Source organism: Danio rerio, chromosome 18, assembly GCF_049306965.1.
Source record: "Danio rerio strain Tuebingen ecotype United States chromosome 18, GRCz12tu, whole genome shotgun sequence".
Classification (NCBI taxonomy): domain Eukaryota; kingdom Metazoa; phylum Chordata; class Actinopteri; order Cypriniformes; family Danionidae; genus Danio; species Danio rerio.
In genome coordinates, this window is record NC_133193.1 from 8,063,024 (window position 1) to 8,084,116 (window position 21,093).

General features: G+C 38.3%; 2 protein-coding genes across 2 annotated transcripts in view; both read right to left on the bottom strand.

Annotated features, from left to right (window-relative positions):
* The window catches only part of LOC101882393 (uncharacterized), a 771,022-nt gene that overhangs the window by 28,539 nt on the left and 721,390 nt on the right, over positions 1-21,093 (bottom strand). The window lies entirely within an intron of this gene.
* kcp (kielin cysteine rich BMP regulator) overlaps positions 992-21,093 on the bottom strand; it is an 84,166-nt gene continuing 64,064 nt past the window's right edge. Inside the window, exons 42-48 of the mRNA XM_692402.10 lie at positions 20,263-20,532; positions 14,989-15,161; positions 10,996-11,107; positions 10,636-10,737; positions 8,729-8,893; positions 6,823-7,120; positions 992-3,481 (exon numbers count right to left, since the gene is read on the bottom strand). Of these exons, the coding sequence (XP_697494.6) occupies positions 3,264-3,481; positions 6,823-7,120; positions 8,729-8,893; positions 10,636-10,737; positions 10,996-11,107; positions 14,989-15,161; positions 20,263-20,532 (1,338 nt within the window). The 3' untranslated portion in view covers positions 992-3,263. The remainder of the gene's footprint in view (positions 3,482-6,822; positions 7,121-8,728; positions 8,894-10,635; positions 10,738-10,995; positions 11,108-14,988; positions 15,162-20,262; positions 20,533-21,093) is intronic.

Genomic DNA, 21,093 nt, shown 5'->3' on the forward strand with positions numbered 1-21,093 from the left:
TAAAACATAAAATTCCTTACAAAAGCTAACACGTATTCTAATATCATATATTAATCATATAAATAGAGGCTATTTATTATAAAATGAAATGTCATATTTATTATTCATTAGAAATGAAAAAATCATACTTTAATAATAATATTAATGATAATGTTGATGATGGTAATAATTAAGTAGGTTATTGTTTATTTATTTGTTATTTATTTGAAAAGTCTAGTTTTACAATTTAACACATGTAAACCCCTGCAGAAAGTTCTAACCGGCTGGCCCATGTCATACACAGTACAGATAATTAATAAAGAACCCACAATAAATTAAAAGAATTAACGAATGCTTTTTGTTTTCACAAGCTTTGGAGACGTAACATTAATTCCGCTTTTAAATAACAGGTCACCTATAGCTTTCGCCATGAGGTTGTGTTCAAAACGACATCAGTGTTTTCTAAGTGCACTGCTCAACTGTAAACATGAAGATCGCTAAACTGAACTGTAAAACTAGTCTGAAAGCAAATTACATCTGAGAGAGATGACCTGACGCTTTTTTTATTTTCAATAATTCCAACTTTGAATGTTAAAATGTTCTAAATGAATAGGGCATAGGGGGGATGAGTGGGAATAGAACACACCCTGGAACTATGTTTCTATCTACAGCTCCAGAGCTGTAGTTGTGAGTGCTCAAGTTTTTAAAGTGTTGAATTGAACTCTTAGAGTTGTTTTGAGTCCCCATATTGTGTTGTGTATATACTGTATATTCACCTGTAATGTGTTCCTAAAACATCAATAAAAATTAGGAGCAAAAAAATCTTCAGTTTGACAGTGTCTGGAATTGTATTAAATTAATTTTTACATTTTCATAATTAAAATGATATTAAGGCTCTTTTTTTTAAACATTTTGCTTATCTGGGTAAATCTATCAAAACAGATCTGCTTTTTAAAACTATTTTATTTTACATTCAGAGTCTGCCAAATGTACAAAAAAATATGAAAGTGACTTGTAGAAATCGATAATTTATTAGTTTTTCTTCTAAAAAGAAATTTAAGTAATACATTTTAGATACAAATTATGAAAAATCTGCAGACTTCTGTGCCATACAGTGAAAATAAGAATTCAATAATATTCCACACACAAATACAGAATGCTTTTATAGAAACAAAATCGATGCACCTGAAGAATATGAAGCATACATAATCATTCTGTGATGGTTCTGTGTAAGATTTAGCTGTTATCGTGTTTCTATATCTACATAGATTCACTGTCATCGTTGCATATGAATAGTAGTGTCAAAATAACATACAGTACTGGTTATTACTAAAGTCCTGTATTTAAAGAGAGTAAAGAAATATTTAAACGACAACACCAGTGCAACAACAAACTAAAAAAAAGACCTATTAAAACATATAAAAATAATAATAATATTTGCAGTTCTTTAATATTTAACTGTATTATTATTAGTACTATTGTCTGTATTATCCAACAGATGAATTTGTTTCAGAGCGGCATTGTGGCTCAGCTGTTAGCACTGCTGCCTCACAGCAAGAAGGTCGCTGGTTTGAGTTCCATCTAGGCCAGTTGGCATTTCTGTGTGGAGTTTGCATGTTCTCCCAGTGTTGGCTTGGGTTTCCTCTGGGTTCTCCAGTCTATAGGTGAACTGAATAAACTAAATTGGCTATAGTTTATCTGTATGTGTGTGTGTGAATGTGAGAGTTACTGGGTGTTTCCCAGTACTGAAAGGGCATGTGCTGCGTAAAACATATGCTGGAATAGTTGGTGGTTTATTCCACTGTAGTGACCTCTGATAAATAAGGAACTAAGCCAAAGGAAAATTAATACATTTGTTTCAAATCAAAGAGTTTTTAGATTTTAAGGCAAGAAGCTGCGCTATAAAGAACCACACAATTGCTTCTAATGAGAAAAACATAATACTTTTTCCAATTGGCTCAAAAAAAAAACTATCTGTATTCAACAGTGTCAGGAACACTAACACAGACAGTAGCACCAGTAAAAACAAACACTTCCAGTTCATAAAACTAACCCTAAATGCAGTATACAGTAGTGGTGGATGTAGTTTTAGATACAAAGTTAAAATTAAATGTGCGTTAACCCTTTATCGGTCAAAGAACCATATACGGTTACACCCATGACAATATAATTTTTTCAAAGTCATAACAATTATAAAAGTCATACCAGTAATACTCCAGGGTTTTTCCAATGAGCATTTCAGCGAATGCCCTACTGTATAAGCACTTTAAAGACAACACAAAACAACATATGCAACTCTTTTTACATGAATCTCAACAGAAAACAGAAAATAAATTGTATCACAATACCTTTCTATCCATCAGCAGACGGCTAGATTGAATCAGAAATTTAAAGGATTGTTGTTAACCAAGAAGGATTAATAAATGTTAGTTAAAGTTACAGAAACACATATTCATATATCTGTAAGAAGTATTTTGATCAGAAATATTCATTTAAATGAGAGCAAGTTGGGCTCATTATGGATACGTACCCCTGTATATATTTCTGGAGAGCACCAAATACGTCCCAGGAGCTACTTTTTTTTGCAGTTTTTGTTTTTGCAGAGGCAGCTGTGTACACTTTTTAAGATCTCAAATTTCTCTTGCGAGTCCCATTTGTACTTGCTATTCTCACATAAATCCACCAAAGGCTGCTGTCGTCTGACTGACCAACTGATTGACTGACCAACTGACATGACCGATCCCTCCACCCACCACCTTCCCTAAATCCAACGACAGTGTTTTTTAAAAGCAATCCAGAAAAAAGAAAAGCCCTTGCGGCAGCCTAATTTTTACCATATTTTCAGATCTTACCACGTTCTCCCACTGTTATTTACTTATTTATTTTATTTTTTGCCTCTGTTTTTGTCTTACTTGCTTTCTGGAACTGCTCTTCAGTGTACTCCAACCCCGTTGTCGCGGTCAACTCCTCTCTGCGTGTCAACTGTAATGCCACTCGGCAAACTGGTAACAGTGTAAAAGCCCTCTACACTGAGGTAAACGGTCACCTGGTAAGCTCTAAAAGGAACTAATGAAGCCAGACATAGCTCTGGCTACATAATTTGTGCTCTCCAGAATTGTATACGGGGGTACATATTTACAATAAGCCTGGGTTGCCAATTTGTGATGTCAGGCTGTCTTTAAGCGCTGGTTTTTGAATCGTAGTATGTCAGGATTAATTCATTAAAAGCAAGACTGAATCAGATTTAGACACTGCAGACAAACAGAGTTGACTCCACAGGATGTTCAGAGATTGTCGTGGATAATTTTGGGGCATTTTTCAGGGGCGATGCAGTGGGCGTTGTGCTCCACCAGTCCAGCGGGACACTGACATCCTGGGACGCAGGGTTTAAAACAATGAGCCTCGATGACACCGAGCGGCACGTCTTTATTAAAACATGTCTTGGGACATGGTGGGCCGCATTCGTCAAACACATAACCACGATCCAGTGGGCAACCCACAGCTGCAGGGGTGGAAAAAAGGAAAGACAACGTCAGAGTACAGCACAATAAATCCCAAAATAAGGAATACAAAGTAGAGATATTTCCTACACTTTAAGGTCATTGCTTATTTGCTTTCTAAGCTATGCAAATAAGAGTTCAAGAGACTGTGGGATATATACTGAAGCACAGTATGAAAAATGGTCACACTTTACAATAAGTAAAGCCTGGGTTGGATAAAAAGGCGAGGAGCTACTCTATGTCCCGGCCTCTTTTCCATGTTTCAGTTGAGATTAGGTCAAACATCGAATTAAGAATACACATTTCAAAGCACTTCACGTTACCTTAAAGAGTATTTGTACTAAAAGTTCTGATCTAAATCCAGTGGTGGGAGTAACGAATTACAACTACTCACGTTACTGTAATTAAGTACATTTTTGGTGTAATTGTACTTTCATGAGTAGAATTTTAAGCCTGTAATTTTACTTGTACTTGAGTACAAATTAAGCTGAGCAATCTACTTCGTTACTTTTAAAATCACAATTCGTTACAGAGTACTGTAAATAATTTAATATTTCAGCCACGCACTGACCAGCATTTCGGTAGCCAATAAAAAAAGCTCATCTTAACGGACCAATGAAAATCCTGGTACATTATTTGAACCGAAAAACAAGTTCAGGCTACTGCAGATTTACGTGACCGTCATCATACAGTCACAAAGTTATCAATTGACATATGGAGATTTAAGACAGAAGAAATGAGGAAGAAATAGCAGAGGATAAATGCATGGCCACACCCGGAGGAGCTGTTCACCTACAGGTATATAGGGAAGAAAGGGGATAGATGCGCTGATGTGAATAGCTATGTTATCATCTAAAATGCTAATTAAATGTATGCTCAAAACTGGAATATCGCATAAAAGACAGCAAATAAAGCAGCTTTTCTGTCCATCAAGTCAAAGAGAACAAAATTGCCACCTTCTGATTAACTGGCGACAAATATCAAAAGTAAAAACAGAATTTGCATCAGTAGGAGCAGCTGCATGAATAAATTATCTTCATTTACTAAGTGACTTGCGCATCAGAAGGCAATCCTGCACGCAGTGAACGCGCGCTGGCGTTTGAAGGCGTGAGACGCTACTCTTAATTCTCATTTAAATAATTTTTTTGTTGTTGCTTGGTTTCGTGGTGGTGTAGTTCTTTATTTCACTAGTCCTATTGTGATTTGCAGTATTAAAACTACAAATAATACCAGCATGCAATAGCTCAGTGCGAGCGGCGAATGTGACGTCATCGCCGTGTTTGCGGAGGTTCACTTTGGATGCGCGCGACATGATTTCCGGTGAACAGTTCGCGCGGCGCCGCGCTTGATTTGAGTTGAATTTGAATCGCTTTGAAGAGATTTTGTCTGTAACAGTACGACTGTACAGACATCTTAACTATCCGACCATGCGTGATCAGCATAGAGATAACCAGATGACCAATAATTCTTGGCTAGAAATTGCAACAGCCATGGAAAGGAAGTGTTTTGTTAAAGTTTGGAAAAACCTGGGGGATAAGTTTGTTACAACAAAAAAGAGGCCATGGCAAAAGTGGAGACCCAGGTGGTTTTAAGATTACAGAATATGTTTTTCCACCATTTATAGGTTTTACACTGATGTATCATTTTGAAGTTAAAGCAATGTAACAAAAATTAAGTAACAAATAAGGTATTTAATAACTGGACAATATGAACCCATCGACTTACAGTAAACTGATGCCCAATTTCTAGGCTTTATTGGTGATGATGGACAGGATTGTTTGACCATTATTGCCTTTTCAGCTCATTAGTAGAGGACAGAAACTAGCCAGACAATAATGTGTCAATTGTTGAGTGGGCAAAAAATGTTTTTTGTTTTTTTGCTATTATTCTTGCCAGAATAAAAAAAATAATTGTAGAGTAACCCATGTTCTGTTGTCATTGATATTTAACTTTAATAGGTAGAACTGTCCGAGATATAAACAAAAGTGAGTGATGCATCAAACTTTGATTTAAAAAATCTTGAAAAGTTATAAAACTTTATAATCATTAATTTTCTTTTTGGCTTAGTTCCTTTATTAATCTGGGGTCGCCACAGCGGAATGAACCGCCAATTTATCCAGCAATTGTGCCCTTCCAGCTGCAACCCATTCTCATTTACAACAGCAGACAATTTAGCTTAGGTAATTCACCTAAAATGCATGTGTTTAGACTGTGGGGAAAACCGGAGCATCTTGAGCAAACCCACGCAACACGGGGAGAACATGCAAACTCCACACAGAAATGCCAACTGACCCTGCCAAGGCTTGAACCAGCGACCTTTTTGCCTTGAGTCGAGAGTGCTACCCACTGCCCCACCCGTTACCCAACTTTGTAATCATAATAAATTATAAAATAATGAAAAATAATTATTTTTAAAATCTTGAACAATATTAAAAATATGACGTAGTCTTAAAAAGTCTTACATTTGACATTATGATATCTGCAGAAACCCTTTTTTTTACAAGACTTCAGTCTATAATCTGAAAAAAAAAACATTATGGTAAGAAGACAACTTAATTTGTGTGATATTTAATTTATTAATAATATGTTTAGGCACTAGGCAGTGTTGTTCTGTGGTTTCTGACGGTTCAGTTCGCAAATTAGGTAATTAACAAAGTTTCTCCATAATTTGCAAGTGTTTTTTTAATTTATTAAATCATCTATTGATCGTACAGATAGAAAGGCATCATTTGAAATGATTAAAAGTCGTGCATTTGTGCATATTTCTGTTATCTTTATACTCAAAATAGCAAAACATTGTTTTTGTAAAATAATCATGGTGCGCAGTGGGTATTGCTATCGCCTCAAAGCAAAAAGTTTGTTGGTTCAAGCCCTGGCTGAGTGAGTTGGTGTTTCTGTGTGGAGTTTGCATGTTCTCCCCATGTTGGCGTGGGTTTCCTCTATAGGTGCTCTATAATTATAATCTATAATTAATGCTGTTTACACAGTTTTAAAAGTGTTTATAGTATCTTTAAATGTGTTATGTAAAATGTGTTTTACTGCCTGAATCTTGTCTGACTCCGCATTTATGGATAATTCCACCAATATCGCCAAGCTAAAAAAGTAATTTGTAATTTTGTAATTTGAGTAGTTTTTACGAAGAGTAATTTGTACTTTTACTTGAGTACTTTTTAACACCAGTACTTTTACTTGTAATTGAGTACAATTTCAGCAATGTAACAGTACTTGTAATTGAGTACAATTTTTTTGTACTCTTACCACCACTGTCTAAATCTGATGTAAACATACTTTAATACATAAGTTGAAATGAAATGTTCTCTAATTAAGCATTTATCTCACTCACCACAGAGCGTCGGCGTCCTCCACTGCACGATAATCCCAGCTTCACGACATTCAGACGCGTAAACCTCCAACACGTCACACAAACAATCGTCCATATTGGACCCGCAGGCACACAGATCATACACACATGAGGCGAAGAACATCTCGGGCAGAACCAGTTTATGACAGCGCTCAAACACAGGAGACTTCAGCACTGCGCAGCGAGAGTTTGCTGTCTTACGAGCAGAGTATCCGGCCTCCTTACACGGGTTAATGTTCCTCACGTCAGGACACTGAACACTGGAATTTCCATTGCCCACCTGAAAAAATTATTCATATTAAATATTAATAGTAAATTAATACAAAATTACATCCGCACTGTATGAATAATTATCAGTTGACTTCACTTAAAATTAGTGAGTAATCCAGTTGCCTTAACATCTTTAAGCAAATGAACTAAGTGTGTAATTATAAATATTAAGTTCATTAAACTTAACAGTTTCAAGTTGCAATGGGTTTACTCACAAATTTAAGTAAAGTCAACTTGTCGCTTTTAGGGAAATCGGTTTAAGCTGCATTTGTCTACATAACTTGTTCATGCTTTTATCAGCAGCAGGGTGGATTACTGTAATGGACTCCTCACTGGTCTTCCTAAAAAGACAGTCAGACAGTTGCAGCTCATCCAGAACGCTGCAGCCAGAATTCTAACCAGAACCAGAAAATCAGAGCACATCACACTTGTCCTCAGGTCTTTACACTGGCTGCCAGTCACATTCAGAATAGATTTTAAAGTATTATTACTAGTCTATAAATTACTAAATGGCCTAGGACCTCAATACATTACAGATATGCTCATTGAAAACAAACCTAACAGATCACTCAGATCTTTAGGATCAAATAAACTAGAAGTTCCAAGAGTTCAGTCAAAGCAGGGTGAATCGGCTTTTAGCCACTATGCCCCTCGCTGCTGGAATCAGCTTCCAGAAATAATCAGATGTGCTCCAACATTAGGCACATTCAAATCAAGACTGAAAACACATCTGTTTAGCTGTGCCTTTACTGAATGAGCACTGTGCTGCGTCCGACAGATTGCACTATCATGTTTTTCTCTTCTTCTTCATTCTTTCATATCACATTTTACCTGTTTTTATGTTTTGTTTTGTTTTTACGCATTTTTATTATTTGTTTTTATTTTTATTTTACTTGTTTCTTTTATTCTTGTTTATGTAAAGCACTTTGAATTGCCATTGTGTATGAAATGTGCTATATAAATAAACTTGCCTTGCCTTGCCTTATGTCTGATCTTTCTAAACCCCACCCTTCCCGAAAGCCTACTCTGTTCTGATTGGTCAGGTTTGGCCCAGTGTGTTGCAATTGGTTGCACTGTTTACAGTGCATGTCACAAACTAATTAATATATATTTGAGTCTTAGCTCTTTCTTAGCTCTAAACACTATATACTCGACAATAAAGAGAAAATCTTGTCAACATATGTCAACACAAACCAAACTTTTCCAGGCCTCTACAGTGTTTGAGGGCCAAATTAAATGTTCCTAAGGAGCCAATGAAGACCATAGACTGCAAATGTACGACAGGCCTAGGTAGGTTTGTGTAGAAAATAAAGCTTGAAGTATTGAAGACTCCTTTCAATGAGCTTAGAATTGGTTCATTCTTTAGGGAAAGTATAAAAAAGTCACATGTAACCATTTTAAACCCTACATCATGTGCAATATCTGAATTAAGAGTAAGCGGGACACATTAATTCAATGTATTAAAGATTTCATGTCAGAGCTATTGGAAAAATGTTTTCAATATAAATATCTGCTGCCTGCATTCTCCACCAACAATTTCTACTCATGCAGCTACATATACTACAAACCCATATATCAATAAACATGCATAGGTATAAGTATTTTTGATTGAATTAACCTTCCAGCTGTTTCCAAATGCTGCTTCAGAGGTGGCAATTTGTCCATTGCGCAGTTTCATATCATCCTGAGGGTAATTGTTGAAGTTGCCACATAACCCGCACATGTGGTTCTTGTAGGTGCCGGGAACACTGACTTCCAGATGAGAACGACCATTCCACAACACCTTTAATCACAAACATTGTATAAACAAATTGAAAGTCCTACCATATCCAAATTGCTCATGAAGATGAATGAAAGTTGAAAGATCTGCTGGCCATGCAGATAATCTAGTGTGGGACGAATTGAATTAGTAACTTGAATTCACATTAAACTCATGGATCTTATATATATTTTATATCAAGATCTCTCATGTCTCTCTTGGCAGATCTGAACATATTTGATATATTTTTTCTGCCTGAGTAGAGCTGTGATGAAAAGTTATCTCTACGAAAATACATCTGCATCCAGACCCCTCTCAAATGCATCGCTTTTCTCTCTTGAATTAATTCTGAGCTTGGTTTTTAGCAGCAGATGGTGCTGTATGTGAGCTGTGTTTACATTAATCTTGTAACATGAAAGCCAATTTATATGACTCACCTAACCTAGAGCGCCATCTGCTGTTAAAAACTAGCCTAAGATGTTAAAAATTAGCCTTTTCACCTTATTCTTTGCCGACGAGCGGGTGCAACCATTTGAATGTTTTTGGCTCGAGACTTCCCGTCTCATTCACTTCCATTCATTTTTAGACGTTAAAAACTGCTTGTTTCGCTGTTTGATGTTGCAGACTGATATCTCCTTATGATATTATTCTACTTAGTCTGTATAGTCATGCAAACGATTGTTTGTAGAGCAAGTAGTTTGACCATTTCTGCCGTTTATTATTCCTAGTCATTTCTATCCATAGGCGTCTGAATCAGAAGTTCTAAAACAATCGCGAAAACAAGCGCACTTCCACATTTTAGAATAAGGTCAATAGCACCATTTGCTTCTGAAGTTACAAAACTAGTTTAGAGTGCCATTTGATGTTAAAAACAAGCCTAGAGTGCCATTTTATGTTAAAAACAAGCCTAGAGTGCCATTTGATATTAAAAACTAGTCTAGACTACTGTTTAAAACTAGAAGAGCATCATCATGTTCAAAATTAGCCTAGAGTTCCGTCTGCTGTAAAAAACTAGCTTAGACCACTGTTCAAATCTAGCCTAGAGCACCATCTGCTGTTAAAAACTAGCCTAGAGCGCTGTCTGCTTTTAAAAACTAGCCTAGAGCGCCATCTGCTGTTTAAAACTAGCCTAGAGTGATGTCTGTGGTTAAAAACTAGTCTACAGCGACTTATGTTGTGACAAATCTAGCATAGAGTGCCATCTTCCTACTGAAAAAAACAACCAACCGACCTAGGCTGGTTTAAGCTGTTTTTTTTTTTTTCAGCAGGGCTGCTGTTAAAAACAACTCTAGAGTGCCGTCTTTTGTTAAAAACTAGCAAAGATTTCCACTACCTGCTGTTCAAAACTAGCATAGAGCGTCGTCTATTCTTTAAAAACTAGCCTAGAGCAACTACTGCTGTTCAAACCTAGCATAGAGCGCTGTCTATTGTTTAAAAACTAGCCTAAAGCAAAATCTGCTGTTTAAAACAAGCCTAGAGGAACATCTGCTGTTCAAATCTAACTTAGATAACCATCTACTGTTCAAAGCTAATCTCAAAATCTCAAACATTTATTTCACCACAGCGAAATAAATTATAAATTTGTGTTATACATTTTTTCTACTCTTGAGGACAATCTAAAAGAGAGGAAATGTCTCCAAACCTCTCAGTTTACTCTATCTTTAATCTGACTAATATGCCAAGAAAAGAACATTTAAGATATTGTGATCTAGATTAGGATGTTTCTTTCTTATAGGGGACAGAGTAAATATAGGCACAGACTGTACCTTTAGCCCAACATTGGTGTTCAGGAGGATGGTGTTGGTCTTGCGCTCTAGATAAATATAAGGCTCTTTAAGATACGGCAGGGAGACTGGCTCATAATCAACCTGAGGGATTAAAATCATTACAAATTTGTCAATGTTCAACACACATTAAAAAAGTCATACATTTTCAGGTTAGCAGCACATACAAAAACACTAAAAAACACAACATTTTCTTACACGTGTAAGAAAGAAGACCAATCACAGACTATTATGCAAATGCAGTATGACAATGACATCATGATTATTAGTAGGATATTAATAATGATTTAAAATGTAACTCTAATAAGGTTTGAACAACAATGTAAAAACCTTTTACTGTACCTTGACAATCCAGTCCTGATAAAGCTGTATCACAACATCTCCAATAAACACGGTCACCTCTTTAGTCCAAGACACTCCTTTACGTCCCCGGTCCTCATTGGACACATGGACACTACAATACACACAAATGTCAGCATTTAGCATTCAATTATGATTTTATGGTTACATTTATGTGTGTTCAACTCATCATTATGATCTTTTAAGTCCTTATGGACCACTTTTGGTGCTTTTTGCATTTTATTTTATCAGACTCTGGTCACTAAAATGAGACCAGTTGGTTTCTTATAATCCCCATTTCACCATGAAAAGGACAAAAAAGTAATTTTGTACAATATTATTGCAATTTAAACAAACTGTTTTGCCTTTTTAAATACAGTACTGTGCAAAAGTCTTGGCCCCCAGTTACATTTGTTGTTTTAGTGAGAGTATAATGACGTTATATATTATTTCTAATTCTCTTTATTAAAATACAACCAGAAAATACAGGTTCTAATTGGATTTTTTGGGGGGCTATTTGTTTAGGACACATGAAAAGAAAGAGACAGAGGAAGAATGAATGAAAAATAGAGTTTCTGTCTTGGTTTGATCTGCATTTCTGCCAAAGCTGTTGTCAAATGATAAATTTTTTTTTCTTAAAACTGATGCGGAGTGTGGATAGCTTCTGAGCGCATAGATATATGCTATAGCCTATATTTTATTACTTGCTCTGTCCTGAAACACTTAACAGTTTCCTTTACATAAGATAACCAAATAATATGCAACATCCTTAAATTATTCTCTTAAATAAAGATGTCAAAATCACCAGCGATCTCTAGAGGTCACTGGAAAACATTCTCACTCGTACAAACTACAAATCCGCCAGTTCATGGACTACAACTTCATACATGCACTTCGCCCACACACATGCTTCCTCATTTTGACTGATTACACTCGCACCACCTGTGGATTGTCAAAGACTGCTTACACACACTATTTAAGCAGCACACACACTCACTCCCATTGCCAAGTCTTGTTCATCTGTATAGTGACATTACAACGCATTTCCTACTCTTGTTTTCCTGTGTTTTGACCTTAGCCTCGTGAGCCTTTTTGTCTTAGTCTGCCGCCTGCCTTACGACCTCTCGCCTGTTATTTGACTACGATTCTGGACTGTCTCTTTACATCTGTTTGCACCTGTGTTGACCATTGCTTGCCTGACTCTGAACAAACCTGCACATGGATCCTACTTCAGTCACTCCTCGTCTTACAAAAGGGGAATTACATATTAAGTGTCATATAGCCTAGGGAAAACGGCTTCTACCAAAACAAGGATGTTATAAAATACATTTTATACAGAGTTATTATCGGAGAATAACTTTGGGTGTATATTAGGGATGGTGCATTGGGTCATCCCTCCTTTTGTGGCGAGACCACTCAATGTAAGATGCCAACAGTCAGTCGGCGAGTGAACAAATATATGGAATGAATATACAAAGGTCTGTGCGTATGGACATATAACGTAATGCTCTACAGTAATCAGTAATTTGTTTGTTTCGTTTGTCTTCATTTTAATCATTTCGGGGGATGATGCGATGGTGTGCTTCATATGCTTGATTCCCGCTGAACTGGGTGGGTTGTGTAACGCCTGTTTCACACCGCAAGCGTCAGCGGCGCGTGAGCAGAGCGTGAGCAGCGCGTATGTCGAGCAGTAGCAGCACGCAGGCGTTTGCCTTTCACACCAGCTGCGTCTGCAGCGCGCAGCTCTTCGGCAGCTGCTGCTGAGATCAACCTGTCTCTGTCTATTCTATCTAGTTACCCATGTCTCTCTATATACAAATACACTTTTTAAACTTTTCATCTGCACCAAGGCCCCTCCTATGCTGTTTCATTAACCTGCAAATGTTTATTTTACAAATTTTATAGATCAAATAGTACTGTATGCTTCTAAAGCTAACTTATATGAGAAGTGTCTACAGTCAGAAGACAATCGCCTGTGATATCATGTCATTTGTTTTTTGATTATCAGGTTGCTGTAGACCTAGTTATAATCATATTTATACAATATAGTTATAATGATATTTATACATGATCAAACTAGTGTTAATTTCTCCGCTTCAGTGATGTCCAGCGGCAGAATAACAGCTCGTTAATTCATGCTCGTGCAGATGATGAGACGGACAAAAGTAATTAATGCATGCCATTCTTTTACTTATTTTCGTGTTGTCAGATTCACAGTGCAAACAGCTCCCGGTAGGAATAATTCGAGTGAACATAAAACAAAGCCGATTAAAACTTTCTTGCTCTGCTCAGCTGCACAGAACACAGCGAGCTCACATAATCCAGCATGCGTGTCGCACTACACTACCCACAATACACTTCGCTATGGACTACAAATCCCGTAAATATTCTATTTCCCCTCTCCTACAACACTAGTGTGCAACTTAAGCAAAACTGATAGTAAAATTGTTTTACATTTGGTTTTGTAGTTCGGGCCTAAATAAATGTTTGTTGCCGTTTTTAATCGTTTTAAGTTCATTTGAATGACTATATATAAACCATTTGACATTATTAACGCATTTATTGGGTAAAATTGTTAGTTTTTACTGTCATTCAATGTGTTTTTGTCATTCTCAATGCACTGTCACTTTAATTGAGCGTGAGCAGCGCGTCAAAAATAGACCCAGCGCCGAAACTATCGCTGCACTGCTGCTTCGGCGACGCTCACGCCTCGCTCTGACGCGCTGCTGCTGCGTGCGGTATGAAAGCTCTAATCTGTTAACATGGACGCCGAAAACACACGCGCTGCTCACGCTCTGCTCACGCGCCGCTGACGCTTGCGGTGTGAAACAGGCGTAAGGTTTGTATCGAGGGCGCTCTGGAAGCGAGGTCTGTGGAAACGCGGCCTGATTTTGGCTTCACTGCTTAAGCTCCCAGGCTATTGGCATGGCCCGGCCTCATAAAAGCCCTGGCTCGCACTGGCCCGACAATGGAAATGCGGCTAATATTGCCTGAAAGTAGATAGGTTTTAATTCATTATGTAACTCCTACTAGAAATCACCTCATTTGTAATAGTTGTATTTTTCAGCATGATAATGATTCCAAACACACTGCTAATGTAATGATATCATATTTGCAGAGAAGAACAGCTGATGAAACCAAGACAGTCATGAAATGGCCTACACAGAGTCCTTAATTTTATTTACAGTATGCATAGGCATTATTATAGGCAGTATGAGGTTGACCTGGGGAGAGAAAGAAAGACAGAACATGCTAAATCTAAGGAAGAAATCTTGAGAAATGCTGAAAGATGCTTGATATTAAATAGCAGATAGTAAGAGTCTGTTGTTTGTTGCTAAAGAGGTCACATTAAACCAACATTTTTGATGCTAGTCCTCTGGTTCCAACAGTAATTTTGCTCTGAATATTGTGAACACATTTACTTTATTTTATATATTAAAAGTGTAGTTCACCCAAAAGTAATGACCCTGCACTTGCTTCATACCTTTTGGATAGATAGATGCAAAAGTCTAAAGGCCCGTGCACACCGAGACGTTTTTTGCTCGCGTTTTCCGTCGACGTTTAACGCCTCGTGACTAAATAACGGGCGTCAATGTAATCGTGCACACCAACACACAAAACGCCAGGCGCAAAAGCATCATTTAAAAAGAAAACGCCTCATGCTGGTTTTTTTGTTTAGACAAAAACTCTCCTCCTCTTCTTCTGTGTTATAAGCGGGTGTCAGAAGCTTGAAGGTGTGCAGCGCCCTCTAATGTCAAAAGAGTGATTTGCATACTCTTCAGCTTGACGCCAGTGAAAAGTGCTTGGGTTTAAATGATGAAAAACGTCTCGTAAAACGCTGACGATAAATGCAAACCAAAAGCGTCCCAATGTGTAGGAGCCTTTAGTCTCCCAAAGCTGGTGGTGGCCTATAATTTCTTATTATTATTATGAGTGTTGATAACAAGTGTGCTGCGTAACATTTTGTAGAGTTGAGTGAGTAAATAGACAGAGCACCTGAAGTCTCCGCCCTCACAGTCCTGAGCCAGAACGTATGTGCAGGTGCCCTGGAAATGCACCATCTTTCCGTCAAATGTTCGGTAGTGAGGATCTCCAAAGACAACGCAGGTGGCAGGGTGAGGAATACAGTGAGGACAACACATCCCAGGAACCAGAGCTGGCGTTTCATCCTACACAAATGAGCAGATCAGTTATACTGCATAAGTTCAAAATGTGCTCACTAACACAGTAAAACCTGTCAGACAGTGATTTGTTTTAGTCCTTGTGTGTCAATTAAAAAATGTTACAGATAGAAATGTGTCAAAAACATCATAAAAGTATCATATTTTAATATTTTGACGACTTGTTTTAAAAAGTAGAACCCTATCTGATGTTAAAACAAGCCTAGACAGCTGTCTGCTATTGAAAACTAGCCTAAAGCAACATCAGCTAAGAGCAGGGGTTTTCAAACTGGGGAATGCCCCACCAGGGGGCACCAGCACCTATTAAGGGGGGCTCGAGACATTGAGGCGTGCACTCGAGTAAATTATGATGACAATTTTTATGCGTTCACTAGAGGGAGCAATATGATTAACGTTAGCTCCACAGCTAACTATAAGGCACCTGTAGAGTTTATGCATTCCAGTAAAATGTATACAAATAAAATGGAGCGGGTGCTTTTTAAAACTAATGACGTCTGACAAAAAAGTACTTTCCTGAATCAAATCAGCAGGATACCCATCTGGATCTTTCTCTTACTTTGAAGACACTACTGATACGTTTACATGGACATCAGTAATAGTCATTTGCCTTAATCTGAATAAGACAATAATATAATTACGTAAAGTGCATTTTAAATGTTGCATCACCAGGCTATTCCTTGATAAAAGCTAGCCTAGAACGCCATTTACAGTAAAAAAAAAACTAGCCTAGAGGGCCATCTACAGTTTAAGACTAGCCTAGAGCGCCATCTACTGTTAAAACTAGCCTAGAGCGCCATCTACAGTTAAAGTCTAGCCTAGAGCGCCATCTACAGTTAAAAAATAGCCTAGGACACCATCTGCTGTTAAAAACTAGCCTGCAGCACTATCTGCTCTTAAAATCTAATCTAGAGTGCCATCTACTGTTAAAAACTAGCCTAAAGCGCCCTTTACTGTTAAAAACTAGCCTAGAGCGCCATCTGCTGTTAAAAACTAGCCTAAAGCGCCTTTTACTGTTAAAAACTAGCCTAGAGCGCCATCTGCTGTTAAAAACTAGCCTAAAGCGCCTTTTACTGTTAAAAACTAGCCTAGAGCGCCATCTGCTGTTAAAAACTAGCCTGCAGCACTATCTGCACTTAAAAACTAGTCTAGAGCGCCATCTACTAGGGATGTAACGGTATCAGAATTTCACGGTACGGTAATACCTCGGTATCAATGTCACGGTACGGTATTTATTGAATCATTTACAGGAAAAAACAAAACTTATGAAAATACTCCAAAAAAGTGCCAAAAGTGTCAATGACATACAAATTAGCTATCTATCTGTAAGCTTTGAAACAGGAACTTCAATTTTAATAACAAAAAAATATTAAACCATGTAAAAAAAAATTTAAGTTTTTAATTTAGTATTGTTGAAAACTCATCACATTCAACATTTAATCACTCACTCACTTAGATAGAGATGGGTTTAAAGGAAAATTATCATATAAATATAATCTGGTAAAAGCTGGTATCTCTGGGCATTTACAATGTCCCCTGCAACAGAAAAAAAACTCTCATTTGGTACTGAGGTTTCTGGGACAAGAGAGATATGACTTATATGACTTATTTCTTGAGCGCCGAAAACGGAGCTTTTTGAAAACGCTGGAGAGGCCGTTTTCATTCTAAAACGCTGCTGCTCCGTCTCAGTGTGGATGGGGAAAGACGGAGACATCTGAAAACGGAGGCGGGGCTGCAAACGTTCGCCTATCTGATTGGGGCTTTTCCTCAATATTAAGTAGCCCACACACAGTTCAGTCTTGCATCCTCTTCTTGTAAGTTAAGACTTCGCAAGTTTGATCAAGGCTGCAGTCTCCCCCTTCTCAGTTTGATATGGAAAACATACCGAGGACACGGGTAAATCTTCAAAGGGAACAGTGTACTTTATAAATTCATTCACATCACCCTGGCTACGTTGTTTCACTTTCTCATCAATAAAATGTAAACATGATATAAGGAACTGCCTATTTTCATTTTAATATTAGCAACTTAACAGACAGCAGAAATGTTGAGGCGTCGTGCTGCATATATGAGCGTAATCTTCACTGTGTGCATATTTATAACAAAACGGAGCCTATAACAACTGCCTCCTTTCAATTTCAGTGAAAATACGAAACACACCCTCTCTTTGGCTGAATATCAGTTTTAATAATCGATAATTATAAAAGTATAACATACAATAAGTTTATACATTGTAGGAAATAAAGGCAAGCGATCAGTCAATGTACCTGGATTAATCATTAACTTATCTTTGCGCTTAACCAAAACATGTTACCCGTGAACAAGTAACTTAATAGATTCCAATGACCAAAGTCAGGGAATTGGCCTATGTCGTTAGATAAAGACAACAAGATGAATGAAATATCACGTTTAGCAAATATAGCGAGATCAGATCCAGCGGGAGATGCTTGATGAGCAGTCCGACAAGCAGAGCTCTCATCTGGGTAGAAATGCTGGAGCGCTTGCCCGAGAGTGTGTGTGTGGTCACGTGATGTGCGTTTTCAGCGTTTTGGTGTGGACGGAGAGCTGTTCAGAAACGCTGGGTAAAACGCGAGTGTGGACGCGGATCGTTTTCATTCTACAACGCCGTTTTAAAACTAAAATGCACTCTTGTAAAAGGGGCCTTAGAGTTTTACAGCTCTTTTTGATCCCCGCTTCTAGCAGCACACTCCATTTCCGCATTACTGGATCTGTAGCGACAACAGACCGCAAGGGATGATGGGGATTGTAGTTTTCGCTACCTCCCGTTCGCTTCATTCGCCTGAGCAAATTTTCTCAGAAGACCTATAGTTTTACCGAGTCATGCGACTTCGGTAATATCGAAAAAAATTAATATTGCGGTATGACGGTATTTACAATACCGTTACATCCCTACCATCTACTGTTAAAAACTAGCCTAAAGCGCCTTCTGCTGTTAAAAACTAGCCTGTAACACTATCTGCTTTTAAAAACTAGGCTAGAGCACCATCTACAATTAAAAACTAGGCTAGAGCGCTATCTGCTGTTAAAAACTAGCCTGGAACACTATCTGCTCTTAAAAACTAGTCTAGAGTGCCATCTACTGTTAAAAACTAGCCTAGAGCATCATCTGTTGTTAAACACTAGCCTGGAACACTATCTGCTTTTAAAAACTAGTCTAGAGCTCCATCTGCTGTTAAAAAACTAGCCTGTAGCACTATCTACTTTTAAAAACTAGTCTAGAGTACCATCTACTGTTAGAAACTAGTCTAGATCACCATCTGCTGTAAAAAATAGCCTAGAGCACCATCTGCTGTTAAAAACTAGCCTAGAGTACCATCTACTGTTAAAACTAGCCTGCAGCACTATCTGCTTTTAAAAACTAGTCTAGATCAACATCTACTGTTAAAAACTAGTCTAGATCACCATCTGCTGTAAAAACTAGCCTAGAGCACCAGCTGCTGTTAAAAACTAGCCTAGAGCACTGTCTACTGTTAAAAAGTAGCCTAGAGTGCCACCTGCTGTTAAAAACTAGCCTGGAACACTATCTGCTCTTAAAATCTAGCCTAGAGTGCCATCTGCTGTTAAAGACTAGCCTAGAGCACCATCTGCTGTTAGAAACTAGCCTGGAGCACCATCTACTGTTAAAAAGTAGCCTAGAGCACCATCTACTGTTAAAAACTAGCCTAGAGCACCATCTACTGTTAGAAACTAGCCTAGAGCACCATCTACTGTTAAAAACTAGCCTAGAGCACCATCTACTGTTAGAAACTAGCCTAGAGCACCATCTACTGTTAAAAACTAGCCTAGAGCACCATCTACTGTTAGAAACTAGCCTGGAGCACCATCTACTGTTAAAAAGTAGCCTAGAGCACCATCTACTGTTAAAAACTAGCCTAGAGCACCATCTACTGTTAAAAAGTAGCCTAGAGCATCATCTGCTGTTAACGATTAGCCTAGAGTGCCATCTGCTGTTAAAAACTAGCCTGCAGCACTATCTGCTCTTAAAACTAGCCTAGAGCGCCATCTACTGTTAAAAACTAGCCTAGAGCACCATCTACTGTTAAAAAGTAGCCTAGAGCACCATCTACTGTTAAAAACTAGCCTAGAGCACCATCTACTGTTAAAAACTAGCCTAGAGCACCATCTGCTGTTAAAAACTAGCCTGCAGCACTATCTGCTCTTAAAAACTAACCTAGAGCGCCATTTACTGTTAAAAACAAGCCTAGAGCGCCATCTGCTGTTAACGACTAGCCTAGAGTGCCATCTGCTGTTAAAAACTAGCCTGCAGCACTATCTGCTCTTAAAAACTAACCTAGAGCGCCATTTACTGTTAAAAACTAGCCTAGAGTGCCATCTGCTGTTAGAAACTAGCCTGCAGCACTATCTGCTCTTAAAAACTAGCCTAAAGCGCCTTCTGCTAAAAACTAGCCTAGAGCACCATCTATTGTTAGAAACTAGCCTGCAGCACTATCTGCTCTTAAAAACTAGCCTAAAGTGCCTCTTGCTATTAAAAACTAGCTTGGAACACTATCTGCTTTTAAAAACAAGTCTAGAGGGCCATCTATTGTTCAAAACTAGCCTAGAGCGCCATCTGCTGTTAAAAACTAGTCTAGATCACCATCTGCTGTAAAAACTAGCCTAGAGCACCATCTGCTGTTAAAAACTAGTCTAGAGCACCATCTGCTGTAAAAACTAGCCTAGAGCACCATCTGCTGTTAAAAACGAGCCTACAGCGCCATCTGCTGTTTAAAACTAACTTACAGCGCCATCTGCTGTTTAAAACTAACTTACAGCGCCATCTGCTCTAAAAAATGTTTTGCCTAAAGCTCTAATTTTAAGGAAAGATCATGGTCCATGCACACATTTAGTAAATTTCCTACTGTAAATACATCAAAATTTGATTAGTGATGCGCATTGCAGAAAACATAATTTAGACAACATTAAATGCTATTTTAACAGTGTTTAGATTTAATACCCCTCAGATTCCAGATTTTCAAATAGATGTATCTTAATCAAATACTGTCCTATACTGACAAAGTATACTTCAATGGAAAGTTTATTCAAGGTAATGTGCATTTTATCCTCGTCTTACCGAGGCACATGTGAGCGTTGGGCATCTCTGGGTTTGGCAGTGCACATCTCCATTCACACAGGTGCAGGTCGTACACTCGTCCACTTCCCATTGGTCACTGTCTCTATATATCTGTCCCTCGTACACACACTCTGCACTAGGGTATATGTACACCACATCTACCACCTCTGTGCACTCTTGACAGCACTTCCCCGGGTTCTTGACTTTAACGGATCCATCCGGACACTGGAGCGGAGCACACTCCTGCAGGTCACACTCAATGTGCCCTTTCTGAAACACACAGATACATTACTCAATAAATGAGAGCATAGTTTGGTGCGCAGGTGTTTTGAGAATAGGGTTTGGATTGTTTGGTTGAGGTGAGAGTTGTTTCACATTAAAAAGCATTAAGTGAAGATTATTTATAAACAAATTTTCAGAGGATCACGTGCTTATGATTTATCACGGCGGTTCTCGCATTTAGTAATCACGATCTCCCAATCATATGATCCCCATTGACTATAAATAACCACAAATTCAGTCCATAGTTATCTTCATATGGAAGAATCCCCTCTCTCCTCCTTTCCTTAGATCGGGCGGCACGGCGGCCCAGTGATTAGCACTGTTGCCCCACTGCCAGCTTTGGTCCTCGCCCGGCTGGTGAGAGTGTCTGTGCTCTCCCCGTGGGTTTCCCCCGGGTTCTCCGGTTTTCTCCCACCATCCAGAGATATACATAATTAAGCAATCCAGGCACTAGATTACTCCCTTCCTCCTCAAGTGTTTCCTTAGCTACTGCAGCCGGGGAGTTTGAGATCTACCTAAGCTCAAGCTCCCCTCCCGCTCTATGATCGG